The sequence below is a fragment of the Zingiber officinale genome, chromosome 8B (assembly GCF_018446385.1).
Source record: "Zingiber officinale cultivar Zhangliang chromosome 8B, Zo_v1.1, whole genome shotgun sequence".
Lineage (NCBI taxonomy): Eukaryota > Viridiplantae > Streptophyta > Magnoliopsida > Zingiberales > Zingiberaceae > Zingiber > Zingiber officinale.
In genome coordinates, this window is record NC_056001.1 from 104,937,936 (window position 1) to 104,958,537 (window position 20,602).

A 20,602-nucleotide genomic window follows, 5' to 3' on the forward strand; every position below is an offset into this window, starting at 1 on the left:
GCTCTCGGGATGACAGCGATTTGAATTAGATCAATTCGGATGAGAATTTATTTTGTAATTTACGTGACTTTATTTGAACTTTAGCCCTAAAAAACCTTGATTTAACAAACCATTTTGCTGTGCCTTTTAGACGTCCAAGCGTTTATATCTTGTTTCATAGCTTAACCATATTTAATATATAATAAATATTTAAAATTTTGAAATTCTCTTTAAAAAAATCCTAGATTTGAAATCAACATTCATCTTGATGAGAAGTGGGAAAAAAAATAAAGCAAAACAAGTAACATTTATTAGTTTATACATTACTTAATAAAATGTTCATTACAATGAAAATTAGATGGTAACTAATTGCTGAGACCTATGCATGACAAAATTTGAGGGCAGTTACCAAGAACACGCCGAGATAAATAATAAACGCTTCTTCTGAGCTAGGAATCTCATGTTATGCGATGGTCAAATATGGTGCCATTTAAAACCCAGGCAAAACCGAGAGATCTGCAATTCCGTTTGGTAGTTCTGCAATTCTTTTGAGAATTGCTAATCTGTTATTCTTTATTTTCTCATCCTCCTGTCAGGAATGAGTATTAGTACAATGAAATTGAAGTAAAAAAAATATCAGCCGTATGCAATAGATACATATTAAGGAACTAGACACAAAAGTAAAGAAAAGAAAATCTCAAATGAGAGATTATTCAAGCTAACACCCTCAGTAACCGAATTGGATTACTCAAGTTAAAATCAGCTATGATGAAATATACGAAAAAGAATTTTTGGAAGTCAAAATCAGCTATGTATATGTGAACACAAGGTGCGTTCAATTAAAGGTTGTACATATTTCCAACAGAAAATTTGTGAATTAGTTTTGCCTCCTTTGAAAGACCAATTCTTCTATCCTATTTGGTTGAATCCTCTTTTGATTTGGTGCATTCTAACAAGGTAACGAAGCAATTGGGAGTAGTTAGCATCAACCCTTTCACTAATTGTTAATGGATTGTTTAAAGAATATAACTAAATTCCAACCTCAACTAATAAGAAATTTAAGTACATCAGGCTGAAAATGAATCCATTGATAGATGTCGAACTTTAGAGATATTTTTAACTAATTTCTATCTTTTGTTTCTTAGTGTCCATATTTCATTTTATTATTTTCTTATTTTAGAGATAATATTTTTCCTTGGTCAACTACTTGATCCATTCTATTTCTATGGGCCTCTCTTGCAGTTATTTATCAAAGAGACACCCGCTTTTACAAATAATTGATGTGGAACAAGTCAGCATCTTTCCTTTATGATCTATATTCTAGTGCATTCCGTGTCCATATGCAGGTAAGGTTTTTTTTGCCTTAATTCCCCAGTGGTAGGTAGAGAGCCTACCTCAATAGTTCAAACAATGGATACACGCATCAAACATACCGTCATGCATGTCAAACTAACAAGAGTTGCAGACATAAAATGAAGTCATTTAAAGGGGATGGAAATTGCTATGATAAGCATGCTAAGTAAAAAAATCCCCACAACTACCACACTGAAGATTATCCTCACCGCCACACAGCAGTTCTTGACTGGCAATGCAGAATAAAATCTGGATCTTTGCTAAAAAAAAAAAAAGCCAAACAAAGCTACAGAATTATCCTAAATAAAATGATATTAAATAAAAATTATTTCATGGTGATGGTGAAATACAGTGGTTATGTATATATTGTCAAATTGGGTTCTGTTTTACTTTCTGAATCTTGATTCAATAAAGACAATGGTCTAATCAAATGTCAAGACACATACTTCACTAACTAGCAGAAAGTGTACCTTGTTTTTGACAAAGTAAATAATTACATAAGAAGATACTCACCGCCATCACGAAGACATTGTTAAAAAAATCTTCAAGTGGACGCAGCAACACCAATGATGCTTCAAAGAAACTATCCATACTAACACCTAGAGACAAATAAATGACAAAAGTACACCAACATAGCATAAAACTAAAAACAAAAGGCACAGAAGATAGATCAAAAAGATTAGTCATTTAATTTACCATGGTGAATTTTAGATGCTACTTTCATGTAAGCATTCCATAAAGCTTCTTCTTCGCTCTTTTCAAATGCAGCTTCAGTTACCTACATAACAAACTTGATGTCAGGTCACTGTCATTGAATTAAAATTGACTGTTGTGGTTATAAATTAAATTTTAACTTCACTGCGATCCTTTTGTGTGTTTAAGATCAATTCTTGTTTCATGGTATCAGAGCTGGGAACAACCTAGCAAGAATATTGGAAAGCAATGGCTGATTCTTCTACGCCATCCCCAATGGCAAGCCATGTATCAAATCTTCCACCTCTATCCTTCAATAGCCAGATTACTCAACAAAGACCGAACAAAAGAATGGTTTCAGTATGTTGTTTCTTATAACCAAAGGAAAAGGGAACTATGAGTCTTTGACTATCTCGTCTGGACTTGCTAACCTGAATTTGTTGACGCATGGGAATAGCTATTGTTATATTTGAAGGTCTAATTAAGGGTTAATAGGGATAACTAGATGCATCTTGGATGTTTCTAAGGGTGAACCAATTGTTTAAGGTTGAACCAGGATGATCATTAGTTGATCATGAAAGATGATGGAGAAAGCAACAATATTCATCTGCTCTTGGCATTTTCAATCAATTAGGGTTCTCTACTGTTGCAAATTTACATACTGAATAAACTAACAAGATGAGCAGAAATCTGCTGAGTAATGACAGGAAAGTGGTAGTGGGGCTCAAAAGACACTGGAAGAAGTCTGAAACTGCAAGAACAATAGCAGAAGCACCAGAGATCTAAGATTGCAGGCTGCAAATGAAAGAAATCACAGGGAAGATCTGGAGGCACAGAAGTCTGTTGGGAATGACGATGTGACAGAATCAGAAAACAACAGTAGAATGGCGAGAGTGATGTTGGAGGAAATAGCTAATGGTGGAAGTGACAAGATCGACTATGTGTACAAGGTGGTGCTGATTGGTGATTCCCTCACACAAGGCTTGTTCAGAGATAGTAGACGGGATGCAGATCTCTCGAATATGCAACGACAGGACACAATGACAGGGCTTCCAATGAGATTTTTGCAGAATGACGAACCAGTGTACTCACTATCTCAAGTACTGAAGTGTTGGTCTACCTAAACATACGGTTTATGTTGAATAATGGAAAATCGAATAATAATAACAACAACTAATTACAACAATAAACAGTATATAGAAAGTACTAAATTTCAGCAATGTCAACTAAAATGAAACAATATATTAAACCATGATTACCTGATCAAGATTTGTGCATGACAAAGTTCGCTCTTTGGTTTTACCAAACAATAACTAGGTAGGATTTGGTTTCTAAGGACACAGTTAACCTAGTAAATCGCTCACTAAAAGTTAAAAGAATTCCAAAAAAAAAGACACAAAATTTGGGCAAAGCAAAATAGCCCAACAAGAAACAGAGAGGCATCAACTATTAGCGGTCAACAACATGCATTTGTGGCAACTTTCTTTAAATCTTAATTGTTTCAACTTTCAAGAAAGAAATGACTAAAGACCTTCCAAAGCTAGGTCATATACATGAAAACATGGTTAAAAAAATAGAAAAAATATACCAATTACCTCAATATTAGAACCAATTTTCTTTCCACGAATAATTCTCGTGGGTCGCGAGTATGCTTGAATCACTTTAGAAAACATCTCACTTCTCGATAATGTCTCCATCTACATTTGATATAGACAGACAGTAGCCAATTGCTTAACACCCCAATTTGTAGCAATTAAATGGGTTTTTAAATAGCAATTTTAAAATGTCCATTTGAAAAAAGTATATATATATATATATATATATATATATATATGGACATTGGTTATCTAGAATTGTCACCAAGAAGGCTCTCTCCTAATATGTGGAAGCACACACCAAGGACATGACAATTTTTAGCATTACAAATAAAATAAATTACTTTTAATGTTAAAATAATAAAACAATGAAACTTAAACCAGTTTCAACAAATTCATGAAGTGATATGCGGAGATAAAGTGTGAATAGAACCAACAAAAAAGAAACAAAGAATAAAAATAAGTATGATGCATTGAAACAGAAGAATAAAGAAAGATAAACAAGTTAGAGCTTAAAATAGTAGTAACTATGAATGGTGAAAATTTAAGCAATCAAAAATTTATCTGAAGAAAGTTTCTTTCACCAAATACACATGACATCCTGTATTTAACAAATATAAGAGATGAAACTTAAAGCAAACTAATCCAAAACTAACTCAATATATAAATCATTCTATCCATTTTCATGCTAAGCCTCTAGGGACTTGGTAAATGAAAGTTATCCAGAACTAACTATATAAGAGATGAAATCGTTTGGACTATATATAACAATTATGGCATGCAACTTTTTAACAAATACACCTAAATAAGTACCTCAAAAAGCATAAGACCTAGAATCATAACTCTAGAACATCCAAAAGAAAACAGACATAAGCATTTCTTAAGAATATGCATGACAAGAAGAAGAAAATGTAAAAACAATGTTAATAGGAAAAAAATGGTTACCAAGTATCACTTACTTCAATAGCTGACCTGGCAGCTAGACAAGGCCAGTTAGCACGCTCTGAGAGCACAGCACGCACAATTTCAGGACTTATGCCCTTATCTACCTGTAAGGAGAAGCATCAAGCATTCACTTAAAAATCAAGGAAAAATTGACCAATAAGGAATAGTCAAGGAAACTAATTTAAATATCCAGACACATCCTTTTTGCAAGAAAAACATACTAGGTTGATCCATACAAGATAATACAAGCCCCAAAAATTACTTAGAAAGTTTTTAGGGTTTTCTTTTATTGATGTTATTCTTCTGAAAGCATCATCACTGTTACTTTTATTTATTTATTTTTAAAATTTTGAAATGAATGTTTGGTGGAATATGTTTTTTTAACAAAAAAAAAACACGAGAAGAGGGATCCAAGCAAAGCTACTCTTATAAGGGAAGTTTGTTTTTTAATAAGAGTAACAGAAGTCAGGTCTCCAAACACCATGTCAGGTTAAGTCTGACCCAACTTATCTATGTTGTGTACTACTGGCCAGCAAGTCAGGACTACAACCCAGCTCGTTAACAGGCTTTAGTTGGGGAACACCTGACCTGCCCAGCCTTTATTTTCAATATTGACAAAACTAAAAAAAAGACAAACCACACGAACTCCCGCTAATGTAGGTCCAGAAAGGGTCAGACTACATTAGCCTATTGTACGCAGCCTTACCTTGCATTTTGCAAGAAGCTATTTCCAGATTCAACCCATCACCTCAAGGTGGCATGTCGAAACTTTACCATTGAAAAAACTAAGAATATAAAAATTACATAAAACAAAACAAATGAAAACTTTTTAAAAATATATTTTGATAGTTTAAAAGTTAAAATGTTTATTTAGATTATTTTATAATATTTTTAAAAAAATCTTAGTTAAAAAAAGGACAGCCTGGTGCACGAAGCTACCGCCAATGCTGGTCCGGGGAAGGGTTTATTGTACGCAACCTTATCCTACTTTGCAAAAGTTGTTTTCGAGACTCGAACACATGACCTCCAGGTCACATGGTAGCAACTTTACCATTGCACCAGGTTCCTTTAAAAAAAAAAAACTTGGTTGCAAAAAGAACACCCAAGACTTGAGCATGCAACATAAATTTGTTGTGCAATTTAAATGCCCTAAATTCTAGATTTTGTGAGCATATGGATTGCATAACCCTTATATTTTGTACACTCAACTTTTAGATCTCAGTTCTACAATTTAAATTTTAAAAATTATATAAATCTAAAATAAATTATTTTGTATAATTTAAAATGAAAAAAATAGATTAGAAAAGTAATTATAAATTTCTATGGATAAAAACCTTTAAACTTGAAAATAGGAAAAATTCCACTTGATTGAATACCCACTATGATTTCGTGAATACTCTGCTGTAAATGACACCACTTCACTAAAGCATGAGTAAATGAGATTGCTCATTTCATAAATGAAAGCCTCATATATTGGATTGAGTATCTACTATGAAGATCAAGTGGAGTGTGTTGTTTGAGGGTTTAGGTCGGGATCATTAATGAAAAAATTTAAGGGCATTTTGGTAACTTTAAGACAAAAAGACAAAATTGATTTTCCTTAAAAGTTGGAAAATTGATCATCCCGCAACAATTTAAAAAGTTTAGGGAGATGCAAATACCAAACATGATTGCTTAACTTTAAGACCAAAAGACCTAAATGTTCTTCCTAATTTAAATATTTGACCATCATAAGATTAAATTGGTCATTTGGAAACAATTTCAAAAGGGTAGGGAAATTTTGATTGGTCAGGCACTGGATTGTGTCACATGATACCACAGTCCAAATATGGGTGGCAAAAGCGATTCGCTCATCCCCGTACATCGGCCACTCCCTAGGCCAAACGGAAGAGGTAAATCACAGATGATTACTAGCCCGTCCCATGTCCGAACATGAGACTGTGCCATGTTGTGTTGCACTCTGTCCAACGTCATGGAAGCAACACCCAATCCAACCTCATTTATAGCTCAAGCTTAACATGAACTGTTTAGGGTTAGGCAATCTCAAGCAAGACCCATTTCATGTCGGGCCTTAAGGTTGTTCAAGTTCTCAACATTTTGCAACTACTAATTAGTGATGTCAAGGTCTTAAATCTCAATTTTTTTGCATCTCAAAACTAGCTCAGAATGATGCTTTGTATAAGCCCTAACCTGCATTGATTTGTTCTTGGCTCTAGATTTTTATTGAAAAGGGTTATAGGTGCAGTTGAGGCATACTTTGCTGCAGGATTTTGGTGCTTTACTAGCATCAAAACTTTGAAGATTTGTATCTGATTTCATTTATTTTCTGTATCTTATGTATCCTATTAGCTGATCCTTAAATTTCAATATATATTTTAAAAAACTATTTCGGTTCTTGGGTATATATGAGTTTACATGTTCTATATTCATTTATAATGATATCTATGTTGGTATCTAGCTATACTTCTCAGATTCAGGCGCATCTGTTCTTCCAATGCCCAACTATTACAGACCTATGGCGGAGAATTTGAGACTCGCTTCATATGCATCCAGATGTCCACCTATCAAAGGACAATCCGTGTCTTAAAACGGCATTACAGAGGGAGTAGGGTGGTGATAAAGCATAGTTTTTTTTTGTTGTTGTGAGGGTAAGATGTTGAGAGGAAATTTAGGAGCGTACAGGTACATAGACATGAATAGACCCTAAAACCTCATTTTGTACATTTTGGATATATAATATACCACTTTTACTTATCCAAAAAAAATGTCTGACACAACTAATTTTAGGATTTTTTTACATGTGATCAATAAAATTATTAAGTATACACTTAGAATTATTATGTATGCCTTGTTTAGTATCCAATATAGGTATGAAGAGGCTAGATGCAAGGTTCAAGAAGTATCGAGTTTCATTAATTTATCATAATGATATATTTTAACCGTGTCGTCTGACACTCTATGAGATTTAAACCATGGGTAGATGAAAGCTAAGTTGTGCCATGCCACACGCATTCTGTAACACCCTTGTCATGTAAATCAATGGCTAGCAAAGACTATGTAGATAAAATTGTTGTGATGACAAGTGGATCCCATAGCATCCATGGGAAAAGGAACCACTAGGGCATGGGAAAATAGAAAGCAATAAGTTAGTAAATAAAATTGATCTAAGAATAAGGATAGAAGATTAAAAAGCATTCAACTAAATCAGAAAGAAGTTCATGTGGAACTGATGCATACCAATAGTTGTTCCAACCTTCTAGTAACAAATTTTGTTACCTGAAAAGTAGTTAAGCAAAAAAATTGGAGAAAATGAAAGAAATCTGCTTGACAAAAAGGTATTTGGTGACACCAAACTCACATCATCAATAACACTAGCACTAATTTCTATGGGTTGGACATCAGCCACTAATGTCAAAGCCTCTTTCAAGGACAAATCCTTGTTATTCTCCACTAGTATCGTAACCTGAAAATGACGGATGCAGAGCTATGAATATGTTTTGAAAGTAACAAATGCAACGGCATGACTTACCAGTCCATAAGACACTCTTCTCAAACCAAAGGGGTCATTTGTTGAACTTGGCTGACATCCAGAACCAAATAAGCCAACAAGACTGTCCAGTCTGAAGCAGAGAGAGGCAGAGAGCTAGCATCAGCAGTAGATGCACCAAATTAAGTCAGCAACAATATTTACAAGAGGAAACAACCAAATCCATCAAAGATATTATTCATTGTAATCTTGGCAATGAGATAATTTATTTGAATAATGACACGACCATACAAGTATTAGCACCAAGATATTTCTATCCAGGAATGAAGTCATATCTCCAAATACTGGAATTATCATAATTTTCACCTTCATGTTAGAATATTCTCAAAGAAGTTAACTCTCAAAGCAAACTCTTCATTTATAACTGATCCAAAGCTGCGAGACCATAGTTTTCACATAGGAAGTGAACAAGTACTTCAAATTCAAGAGTTTGTTCAACCCAGACAACAATGAAAATATGAGGTAATAATGGCGAGAATCCCAAAAGTGATATATTACAACTCATTTTTACACAACACAATTAGTAGATGTGGAAAACCCTCAAATTTTCTAATTTACCATGGATAGCCATTTGAGAAGTTGATATATGTATAGTACTAGGTTCCTTAACAGGAAAAAAAAGGGAGGAGTGATTCATTCTGAATAGTGGCCACTTTCTAATTTGAATTGTGGTATAAACAAAAGGTTACTAAACCTGCACTGATCAAGGCTTCCCTTTGAGCAAAAACATCCCATAAATGAGGAGCATTTTTTACTTTGATCAACAGATGAATGTTGATAATCCTACCAATTTAGGTGCTACCTTTCAATCAGAAAGGAATGTTTGAAGCATGGAAAGGCGGAGTTGTTGCTAATAATCAACCATTGAATTCATATTATAGTTTTCTCTGGACAAAAGAGAAAACCATACACACCTCTGAAACTGTTGAAGGTTGTACTGGGACTGGAATGATCAAAACATAGAGAGTTATCATTTGGAAGATATAATTCTGAAATTCAAGATTTTCTTCATGGAGTTCATCATTATCTTCAAACTTAATAAAGGAACATAAAATCAGCATACTGAAATTCAGACTCCCACGAATGGCAAAGGGACACAAGTAAAAATGGAGGAAGATGAGGCCATTTATAAATATAAAGACCTTTCTTAACTTTCAAGGTGCAGATATTGTGGAAACCAAAAAACTCACTAGGTATTCCAAGTGGAATCTGCTCAGATTACTTAATTAAAAGTTATTTATCAATTATAAATCTATAACTACATAGTATATTAATAAAGTAATATCGAAAATCAAACTCTCAAATATGGAACTTCACAAAGGGACAGTTAAAATTGGAGAAAGACAAAGCCATCCAAAAAAAATCTTTCTTGATTATCATGATGAAGATATTATGGGAACCAAATGGCTCACTAGGTATTCCCAGTGACATCTGTTTAGATGACTGAATTAAAGTTATTTATCAAACTCATAACTAGATAATATATAAATAAAGTAATTATCAACTATATAAGTAATTAGTTATATACGTTAACTATGTATTAATCACATATATAACAACCAAAGTCTTTATCCCACTAAGTAGGGTGGCTATATGGATCCTCCTACGTCATTGAGCTCAATTCCTTACTATATTCTTGTTTATATTTAAATTAATTTTATGTAGTTTTATCGTTGTTAACCAAGTCGATCATCTACAGTGTTCTAAAATGCGCCCAAGGCAGCCGCCTAGGCACCTCCTAAGCGCTCGGCGGCTGGCAACTGCACCAGAAAGGTGTTAGGCGGCAAGCCTAGGCGGTGCTGGGCTGCCCTAGGCGTCGTGGAAATTTTGGTTTTTTTTCATTTAAAGCCCTAAATCCTATCTGATTCATCTGCTCATGCGTTCAACTGTCTCTCGTCTCCTCCGCCTCTTGCCTCTTCCAGAAGACTCAACTATCGATAAGTTTTTCAATTTATGCAATAATTCATTTTTCCTCCCGACGCTTCCGAAGTCGCGAGACGCATCTTGCGGCAGCGGACGCATTCCCGGAGACGCCCCACGAGCGTTTAGCTCTCACGATGTTTTCTTTTTAATTAATTTATTATTTATTTAATTAAACAACTTCACTTAAATAGGATAATTCCAATAGGCTTTTATGCACTTAATTAAATTATCCTAATAAATATATAAAAAATATATTTTAAATTAAAATCTTTTTATAAATCTTATTAATTTATTTATATTCTAATAATATTATATTTAAAATTTAAAAAATCTAATATATATTATTAATTAATTTATATTCTGATATTTTATATTTAAAATTGACAAATTCAAATAAATCTTATTAATTCATATAAATCATATTTATATTCATAATTTTATATTTAATTTTTTTAAAAAATCTAATACATTTTATTAATTTATATAAATCATATTTATATTCTGATAATATTTTACTTATTTATATTAATGTTTTTACTGATTTATATCTTAAATTTATTCTTAAATCACTTTTTAGGTTATCACAATTACAATGGCAAGCAATCCATCTTCGACAGCATTTGTCACTCAACCTAATCTGGAATTATTAGGAGAAAGTTAAATGACATTGGATAAACCTCGACAAAATTAAATGCAAGTTGTGTGAAAAACGATGTCAAGGGAGTGTATAGGATCAAGGAGAACATAGGAAATATACCTTGAAATGTATCTGGTTGTCGAAAAGCATTTCACGAAAATAAAAATAAATGCAAACAGACTATTTTAGAAGGGAGGAACAGAAAGAACAAAATAATAGAAAAACAAAGTTGTAGAGCAGAGGTGACTATTTCTCTAGACGAAGAGGGTCCTGAAATTGAAGGGATAGATGGAATTAAAAACTCTCTTCCACTTGGCCCTATGGATGATATGCATCGGTAATTGCTCCAAAAAAATATAGGTTCTAGTGGGAGTAAAGTGCTTTGCCAAAAAAAAAAATAAATGAAGCTCTTTTCAAAAAGAGAACTCAACAAGTTCAACAATATATTGAGAGATAGGTTTATGAAAATGAAATCTCATTCAATGCTGTTGATAATGATAGCTTCAAGCAACTAATGGAGGCAGTGGATCAATTTGGACCATGATTAAAGCCTCCAACTCAATATCAACTTAAGGAGTCATTGTTGAAAGCGGAAGTTGAAAGAACAAAGCAACTGCTGAAGAAACATGAAGAAGAATGGACAAAGAATGAGAGTTCGATCATGACAGATGCATGGAGTGTAGAGCTGTAAATTTGGGTTGGGCTCGTCGGGTTGGCCCGCCCCGTCAAATAATTTAAGCGGGTTCGATTGGATTTTAGTCTAAGGAGTCTTCAGACGAGGCACCTACAACTGAACTTATTTTTGAGCATGTTGACAAGTGTGTTGAACAAGTAGGCGCTCAGAATATTGTTCAGATTGTAACAAACAATGCCACTAACAATATGACTACAGCTAAATTGATAGGAGAAGCAACTTGAGATCTTTTGTTGTTCATGTGCAACTGTTAATCTCATGCTTGAAATTATTGGCAAGCTTCCACGTAAAAAGGTTATTGAGCAAGCCAAGTCTTTTATCATTTCCATTTATATTCACCATAAGACTTTGTCATTGATGAGAAGTTTCACAAAGAAGAAAGACATAGTCCGACCAGGAGTTACCCGATTTGCATCAAATTTCCTCACATTGCAAAGTTTGATTGAAAAAAAATCTAGTTTAAGGGCCATGTTTACAAGTGATACGTGGGAGAAATGTAAATGGTCAAAAACAAACAAAGGGAAATTGGCTTACTCTACTATGATGAGCATGAGGTTTTGGAATGGTGTGACACTTTGTTTGAAAATATTTGCACCTTTCGTAAGAGATCTTCGATTGGTAGATGGAGATGAAGTCATCCATGGGTTTCTATACGGGAGCCTCTTCAAGCTAAAGAAGATATCAAGGTGACCTTGAACGGAATCAAATTAGCAGGCAGATATAAAGGATAGACTTGATACATCATTGCATGCCACTACATTTTGCTAAATCTTTTTATATAAAGATAGTTCTATTGCTCTTTTGAGGAGGTCGCAATGAGGATTTTTGAATGCATAGAAATTTTCATGTCAATGAGTTAGATCTACAAGATACAATTATTAACAAGGAATTTGTAAAATATAGAGACAAGACTGGATTATTTATAATAACATTGGCAGCAAAAGCAAGTGAAAAATAATGATACATTTGATCCATGTGCATAGTGGAGTACATATGGTGCTCACACACCCAACTTGCTAAGAGTGGCATTGAGGATACTTTCATTAACTACAAGTTCATCTAGGTGTGAAAGAAATTGGAGTGCATTCGAAGGAGTAAGCTTTAAACTTTAAGTCTTTAATTAAAGTAAAGTATTAATTTCATGTTACTGTTCAAGATTCATACAAAGTAGTATTTGTCCAATTTAATGCTAGATTGTTGAACAAACAAAAAAGAGAAAAAGAAAGGAACGTTAATGCGTTTCTTGCAAAAGATGCTTCAAATGCACAAGGTTTCATTAGCTAGAGCAAATGAAAATCTACAACCCGAAAAAGCTCTAGATTGAGAGAACTTCACGAGAATGATTTTGCATCCGAAGAAGAGGAGGATCACAATGATGATATTGAGTTTGTGTCCGATGAAGAACAAGTTGTTGAAAATTACAGAGAAGTAGAATAAATATGTGATATTTGGTTGTGTAATTTTGAACTTATTTTAAATTTGATGTTATTGTGCTGGAGTATGTGATTTATTATGTAATTTATGTTGATACCGTGGAATTCGCCTAGCGGCATCTAGTCCCCGCCGGCCTAGGTGCCCAGCTAGCGCCTAGCGAATTATATATATATATATATATATATATATATAGAGAGAGAGAGAGAGAGAGAGAGAGTTATAATGAAACCATAATTTATAATTAATCAACCATATAGGTACAATACTGTTACAATTTACAGCCTATTAAGTATAATGTTCATAAGTTGTGTGAATATTCTAGATGTCGGTTCTAAGTATGCATAAGTTGTGCTCCGGATTTATCTAGTAGCCAAACCAGGAGAAGGTCATTTACCTCCAAAATTAGTCTAGCGAAATCCAAACGTCTAAATTATATATAAAAAAAAGTATATGATGTTCACAACTTTATCTTGTTTTGACCAATCAAGTTTACAATTGTAATTGTTCTCGTTTCGTGCAGATATAGCATTTTTCATCTGCTGTCTTTGCTTAGCCATTACAGCCTTGTGCTCTAACCTCCCTTCTCCAAGGGACAAACCAATTTCTTTCCTGGTTAATTATTCATGGGCAAGGTTCTCTCAGCCTCAGCAAGTGCAAGCCAAAAGATAGTTATACGAGTCTAGGCAGTAAATGTTAGTCAATGAGGGCATGTTTGGAAATTTATTGTGTCATCATTGCTCTTATTTTGATCAATGGTGAATGGACAAAATGCTAAGCTATGTCCTGTTGAACAAAACCTATTGGGGTACAAATCTTGCTCAGAACAAAAACAAAACAAAACAAAACCTTGCTCAGAACAAAAAAAAATACAAAAGTGGCCAGCTATTCCACATTCAATGTGAAGGAATTTATATGCATTTCGTGTCATTAACATAATCATACCATATCAAAGGGAATAAGACATCAACCATATTATAAAAAATTGACAATGATGAAGGATAGCTTACCTATCAGCAATGGCCAGAACAATTCCAGCATCAGATTTTGGAAGTATATCCCCAGAAAATCTTGGAAGTGTAATTTCAAAAAGAGCCTCAGCAATCTTAAGAAATATAAGTGAAGTCAGCACAAAAATAAGATCTAGTTGTAAAACAGAACCAAATTATCAAACAAATAAAATGATCTGAGTGAGCATGTGTGATGATCAAAGTGTCAAATATATATGCAATGGAAATGCAACACACACTAATAAGGAAATATAACGTGGTTTAGAGACCCACTCCTACTCCATGACCTATAATGCACCCATTTAAATGAGGCAATGGGATAATCCTTCACAAGGATGAGGGATGTTGCTAGAACTCAATGCAACAACAAACTATGAAACACTCGATTTAACCCTCAACTACAATCAACACACAACATTTAATCTAGATCGCCCCAAATCAACAAGTCATGATCTAGATTGCCCTAAATCAAAAAATACTTGGGATGATGGATACCCTCCATCCTAGAACAACACTACTGAATAGTCAATTGCCAAGAGGCAAGTGGATTAGCTAATGAATAAAAACATTTTATTCTTAGTTCAATGGCTAAATACCTTTAATCCCTCTGTGTTTTTTATCAAGTAGCATTTTGTCCCCCCCCCCCCTAATTTTAAAAAAATAACATTTAACCCCCTTGACCAAAAGTTAGATGTGAGAAAACATATAAAAGACAATTGTGCCCTTGTATTTTTTATCATTTTTCGATAATAACCTCAAGAGGGAAAAAAAACACATTGAATTGACCATTATATCCTTCGGTAAAAACCCATTTCATACATGGTTAACCCATTTCATACATGCACCAGTATAAACGACAGAAAAATAGTAATTCTGAAAGGGATAACAAGCCAAAAACTCACTCAACCACCCTCACCAAACCAAAAAGAAGAAGCCAGAATTCTAAATTGATAAACCAAAATTAAATGAAGATGGAACAAAGTTCATCATTAAAAATCTTCTCCTCATCATCAAATGTGGCATACAGTGAAATAGGAGTGAAGTGTTGGTGCGGCAAAATTGCACCAATACACACATCAAAGACATTACAAAATCTAAGAAGGAAGTTTATAGGCTATTGTGACTACAAGATTAGTGTTCAAACATCTTAATATACCACATAAACTCAAAACCACTAACATTTAATGGATGTCAACTACTATTTGCATGCAGAAAAATGGTGGATGTGGGTTCTTCCGGTGGATGGATGAAATAGAAGAAAGAGCACAAGAAAGAGTTGATCTTGATTATATGTCGGTGTTAGAGTTACAAGATGTGTTAAAGCAGATGATCCATTATAATCAACACATAACACTTAATTTCTTGTGCTTCTTCTATTTCATCCATCCACCGGAAGAACCCACATCCACCATTTTCCTGCATGCAAATAATAGTTGACATCCATTAGATGTTAGTGGTTTTGGGTTTATGTGGTATATTAAGATGTTTGAGCACTAACCTTGTAGTCACAACAGCCTATAAACTTCCTTCCTGGATTTTGTAATATCTTTGATGTGTGTATTGGTGCAATTTTGTCACACCAACACTTCACTCCTACTTCATTGTATGCCACATTTGATGATGAGGAGATTTTTAATAATGAACTTTTTTCCATCTTCATTTGATTTTGGTTCATCAATTTAGAATTCTGACTTTTTTTTGTTTGGTGAGGGTGGTGGAATGAGTTTTTGGCTGGTTATCCTTTCAGAGTTGCCGCTTTTCTGTTGTTTATGTTGGTGCATGTATGAATTTTGTGAGGATTTTTACCTAATGATATAATGGTCAATTCAATGTGATTTTCCTCTTGAGGTTATTAATGAAATGCTAAAAAAGACAAGGGCACAATTATCTTTTATAAGTTTTCTCACATCTAACTTTTGGTCAAAGGGGTTTAAATGTTATTAATGGGACAAAATACCACTTGATAGAAACAGGGGGTTAAAGGTATTTAGCCTTCAATCAATTAGATCATCATACCGAGGAAATCACCCATTATTACATTCATCTACATCTAACACAACCCTCCAAAATTGCATCATGCAGTCAAAAGTACACATATCACATGTCTTCAAGTGTCTTCCTCTAAGTTTGATGATCATCTCGAGTCTAAAGCTTCACATAACTCACTCGATCCAAGGTTTATCATCCCAAGGTTAATCTGTGATCTCCCACTTCAACACATTTAAGTAGTGCACACTTCATGCACCATATCAACTACACATGTAACTTAAGATGTATCGCTCACACATCAAAACATGGTTAAGCCAAACCACAATGAAGTACTCGTTATACCAACAAATAAAGCATGGTTGGGATGAAGATAGTAGCTTCTTTTGTCATTACCTCCCCAAAAGTTGTTGATGGCTAAAGAGTTGGCAGAGGATGTCATAGGTCAATGGCATTAAAGAAGATACTCAAAGATCATTCTTCCATTGTAAGTTATATTTATAGGGCCTAGGAAAATGTATCTCCAATCTCATGAGGTTATTTGTCCCTAGTTATATATGTGGGGTTAGAGTGTTCTTTGGGCTTCCTATATGATAGTTAATTTCCCCACTATTAAATCTATAATATAAAATAAGATAGGCCAACCTCAATTACCTCTTATCATTACACAAATATGTGTGATTGGTGTTAGTGAACTTGATCCTCTCAACAATCTCATTTCATTCCCCATGCTTCTCATTACTTCTTGTCCAATTTCAGAACTTGATAGGCTAAAACCCCAAAAACTGGAGTCTAGACAACTTTGAGAAGGTACAAGGCTACAAGCAAAGGTCAATGGCAATTGGTGTCCAGTTAGTTGAAATTCTTAAGTCATTCATATTGTTTTATATTGGCATTCTATTCTCATGCAGAAGCACCATGCAACAATAATTTAAATTAAACATGAGAGATTTAAGGCACCAAATCAATAGTGATTTGCTATGTAAAAATTCGAAAATTGATACATTACAACAATGAGAAAGAGAACATAAGTTAATATAATAAAAATAATTTAATTGATTTAAATATTACTAGTGATAGAGCATTCAATAAAAAAAAGAAAGATACTAGAAAAAACTTTTAAGTGATTAATTAAGGAGTAATTTTCTGTGTTGATGAAGATGAGGGAGAATATACAAACTTTAATGGTTAGTATAAAAGAATTGACAGAAACAAGTTTTCACCAGATAAATAAGTAAATAAAATGGCAAAAGAAGCAAGTAAAAAAAACTTCTAGGAAGGTCATTTACCAATTGGATCGTAATATAAGGCCTTAGAAGATGTCATTAAAATCAGCGGCAGTCAAATTTTAAGAATGACAACTATATTAGACAAGATTACATTTCCCCACGGCTTTCTCTAATACATGTGTTTCTAGTATTTCAAGAGTACACCAATATATTAAGGGGTAATCAATTCATATGTACTGCATTTGTGATGCAGTTCTCTGGAAGAAGATTGAAAAACTCACTTCCAGTGAGATTCGCATCTCATTTAGCTATCTAAAAAGCTGGGCATTACTGACATCTATGTTCTAGTTAAAATTAACTTTTATTATTTGAAGTTGTTGAATTACTATTGTTATATTGTTCTTGTGGTATACTCAACCTTCTTTTCTCTATATAGAAGGCAATAGTTCCATAAGATAAGATCCCAACAGTTTTTCTTAAACCATAACTATCTACAAGGAGACATCAATTGTCTGTTACAAGTCATCAGGTCAAAGGTAGTTGTCTAGAACAGTTTGGTGAAAATTTAAAGGGCAGTTTGCAGCATTCAGACCAGCATGCAACATGGAACCGTTTTAACAAATTATGCAAACCAGTGGCAAATTCCCACTTCTACTAGAGGGTGCAGGTGCCAGCTGCCCTGCAGGTCGTCTTCTTTGAAGTAAAAGCTAATATAAGCAATAGACTTGGAGTGGGTAATTAAGGTGGTATAAGGTAAGCTGTGGATCATGGAGGACGGTTATATGATGGTCTTGCTGACCTTCAGGAATTGATAAATTTGTTGCCCGTGTATATCTTCTTTTCATGATGGACTATAAATAAGGACATATTTAACTAGGCTGTTAAATTACTAAAAGATATAACATAAATATAAACTTATGCATAAGAATATCACCCTAATTGGACAAATGATACTAATGGGACAGAACAAGAAAAGAAAATCACATGCACTATGTAATTGTCTCACACCTGCTCGGGATACCCATCCCTTAGAGCATAATGGCGGGCCATTATTCCTGATAGAGAGGTGAATTCAGTGACAATAGAAGTTGCAAGATCAGACATGGCAAGAGCTGCTGCATCTTCAACAATCGTATGCACACTTTTCTCGTTTCCCAGAGAATGTGACAACTTTCCAACAATCTTTTGAATGCGAACCACCTTGTCCAACATTGTTCCAAGTTGTTCCTGTATAACTGAATTAGAGCTAAAATATCATGTAAATAAGTTGCTGTCAGTAATCTTTATGACTTACATGAAAAAGAATTCCACTTAGAAGGCCTCGAAATTCAGAAAATTTCTTTTGGGTGTCCATTTTATAGAAAAAACTTGCATCCTCATAGCGGGCTCTGAAGAAATCAAAAATTATATTTTCAAGAAAATATAATATTTATATTCATATATAATTTGGATAGAGCACCTGTACAAAAAAAACGAAAGAAGTCCCTAAACTTTAAGGCATCAGAACAATGTTCCCAATATGAATTATTTTACATATACCGAAGTTAGTACTTCTATGAGAATAGGTCTAGTATATCAAATTCCTAAATGTTTGGTATAATTGTTGAAATACAGTTTATTCCTCTTAATTTGGTGTATCAAAGTGGATCCTCTCCTTAATTTTAAGGATTGCTTCACAATTTGGCGCAACCTCCCACCACTCGATGACTTTCTACATAACTATATGATTTCTGCTTACAGCAGCATGCCAAGGCACCAAACCCTCAATCAACAATCAGATAGAACTATATTTTACACCTGTCTTCCACCCTGTGCCTCTATTCTACCTAAAACTATGATATCCCTCAAGGTAGCACGTGAAGGCACCAAAACCTCAGTCAACAACCTCATATCAAATATCCATACCTCCAGCCTTGCCAACAAATTTGTCTTCCTTCAAAGAGTCAACCACTGTCACCACTAGTAGTTTTGTTATGATTACACCACAGAATTACAATACTATAGAATTGCATTTGCTAGTACTTTGATGATTTAGTAGCATTATATCTTGTGTTTAATACAATAATATTATTTTTTTAATATATATTAATATTATAGGGAAGTTAAGATTCAAAAGTGTTCATTTATTCTTAACTAAAATATGATAAAAGGCAGCCCGGTAAGCTCCCACTATGAGAGGTCCCGAGGAATGATCCATTGTACGTAGCCTTACATGCTTTTTGTAAGAGGTTGTTTCTAGGATTCGAACCCGTAACCTTTTGGTCACAAAGCAATAACTTTACTTATGATATCATTTAATAATAATTTTTTATTGCCCAGGGTTGTTACTTCAATATATATCCATCCAATAATGATACAATGTAATATTAATTTGATATTAAACCATTTTAATACAGTATACCATGAACGGTTTTATGAATATAACTGTTATTGATGGCCTTTGAACCATCAGACATGACAAATAATCTTCCTCATATCATAGTTTATATTTTAATTAACTAGTAAAAATCATTGGGATAAGCTACATCTTTATTGAGCTCTATGCAATGCGATATTGAAAAAAAAAATGCGATGCGATGCAAGCTACATCTTCTCTCTTTTTTATATGCAATGCGATATTACTAATAATATTCAAATTAATTCAATAAGTTTGTATTAGATTGACTAGTGTTTTATTTGGTTCCTTCCATCCCTAAAACCTTTCACTTTAGTTGGCCAACATTTAAAATTCCATTCAATGTCAATCAGCACTGGCAAAAAAAAAAAAATCATTCTGCCCATTGATAGACACATAAGAGGTTCCAAAATCCCTAGTATGTAAGGGATACATGTCAGCTCTTCAATCATCTGTGTTTATCCATTGTCCACAAGGCAATCCATCATCTATGAGTTTGTTTGCCATCTGTTAGTTCATCCACCATTTGGGAATTCATGCCTTAGTTCAATCGTCATTTGTGAGTTCATCCGCGAGTTTATCCTTTGTTCACAAGTTTGTCTACAAACGAGTAGTGAGGCTATCCTTTGTCTACTCATCTGAGCCCATTGTTCGACTAAGCTAAGGACGTCCTAGCCCTAGCCCTACGGCCTCATCATTCATAAATTGTGTCCTTGTTGCAATTTGCCTAATGGCACGACACCTCCTTTAGTTAAGTGTCCCTCTTCTTCTTTCTCCTCCTCCGACTCCTCACCAAGGCGATATTAACACCATTTGTTGGCACGAGATGAAATGACATGCAACTGTTTCATTTCGACCCGGGACTAAACCCAACTCAAAATAAAATTTTAAACAAATCTATTGGTCGTTTTTAAACATGTTTGGACTATAGAATCAATTGGTCATCTGTACACATATTTATACTTTCTCAATCTATTTTATCATCCACTAGCGCTACACCTAATTGCACTCAAATAACAATATCTTTTTTCTTTTTTGTAACTTCACATATTCATCGTAACATTCTCATCTCAATTATATTAACTTTTTGTTAGTATTATTTCTTAACAACATAATAGTGCCAGCTATAGAATAAATTCAGAATAAATTATATTACACTAATATCACTTATTAACTACATTTTTC

General features: G+C 33.9%; 1 protein-coding gene across 2 annotated transcripts in view; it reads right to left on the reverse strand.

The window, feature by feature from the left end:
* Window positions 1-244: 244 nt before the first annotated feature.
* The window catches only part of LOC122016353 (glycine--tRNA ligase, chloroplastic/mitochondrial 2-like), a 52,262-nt gene continuing 31,904 nt past the window's right edge, over window positions 245-20,602 (reverse strand). Inside the window, exons 26-36 of one of the 2 annotated variants that reach the window (XM_042573623.1) lie at window positions 18,317-18,410; window positions 18,031-18,249; window positions 13,808-13,902; window positions 8,095-8,185; window positions 7,924-8,028; window positions 7,803-7,841; window positions 4,580-4,669; window positions 3,621-3,722; window positions 2,029-2,110; window positions 1,846-1,931; window positions 245-568 (exon numbers count right to left, since the gene is read on the reverse strand). In XM_042573623.1, coding sequence (XP_042429557.1) covers window positions 470-568; window positions 1,846-1,931; window positions 2,029-2,110; window positions 3,621-3,722; window positions 4,580-4,669; window positions 7,803-7,841; window positions 7,924-8,028; window positions 8,095-8,185; window positions 13,808-13,902; window positions 18,031-18,249; window positions 18,317-18,410 — 1,102 coding nt within the window. In that variant the 3' untranslated portion in view covers window positions 245-469. Of the gene's footprint in view, window positions 569-1,845; window positions 1,932-2,028; window positions 2,111-3,620; window positions 3,723-4,579; window positions 4,670-7,802; window positions 7,842-7,923; window positions 8,029-8,091; window positions 8,209-13,807; window positions 13,903-18,030; window positions 18,250-18,316; window positions 18,411-20,602 lie in introns of those variants that run through there. The other variant, XM_042573622.1, reaches the window with a different exon arrangement.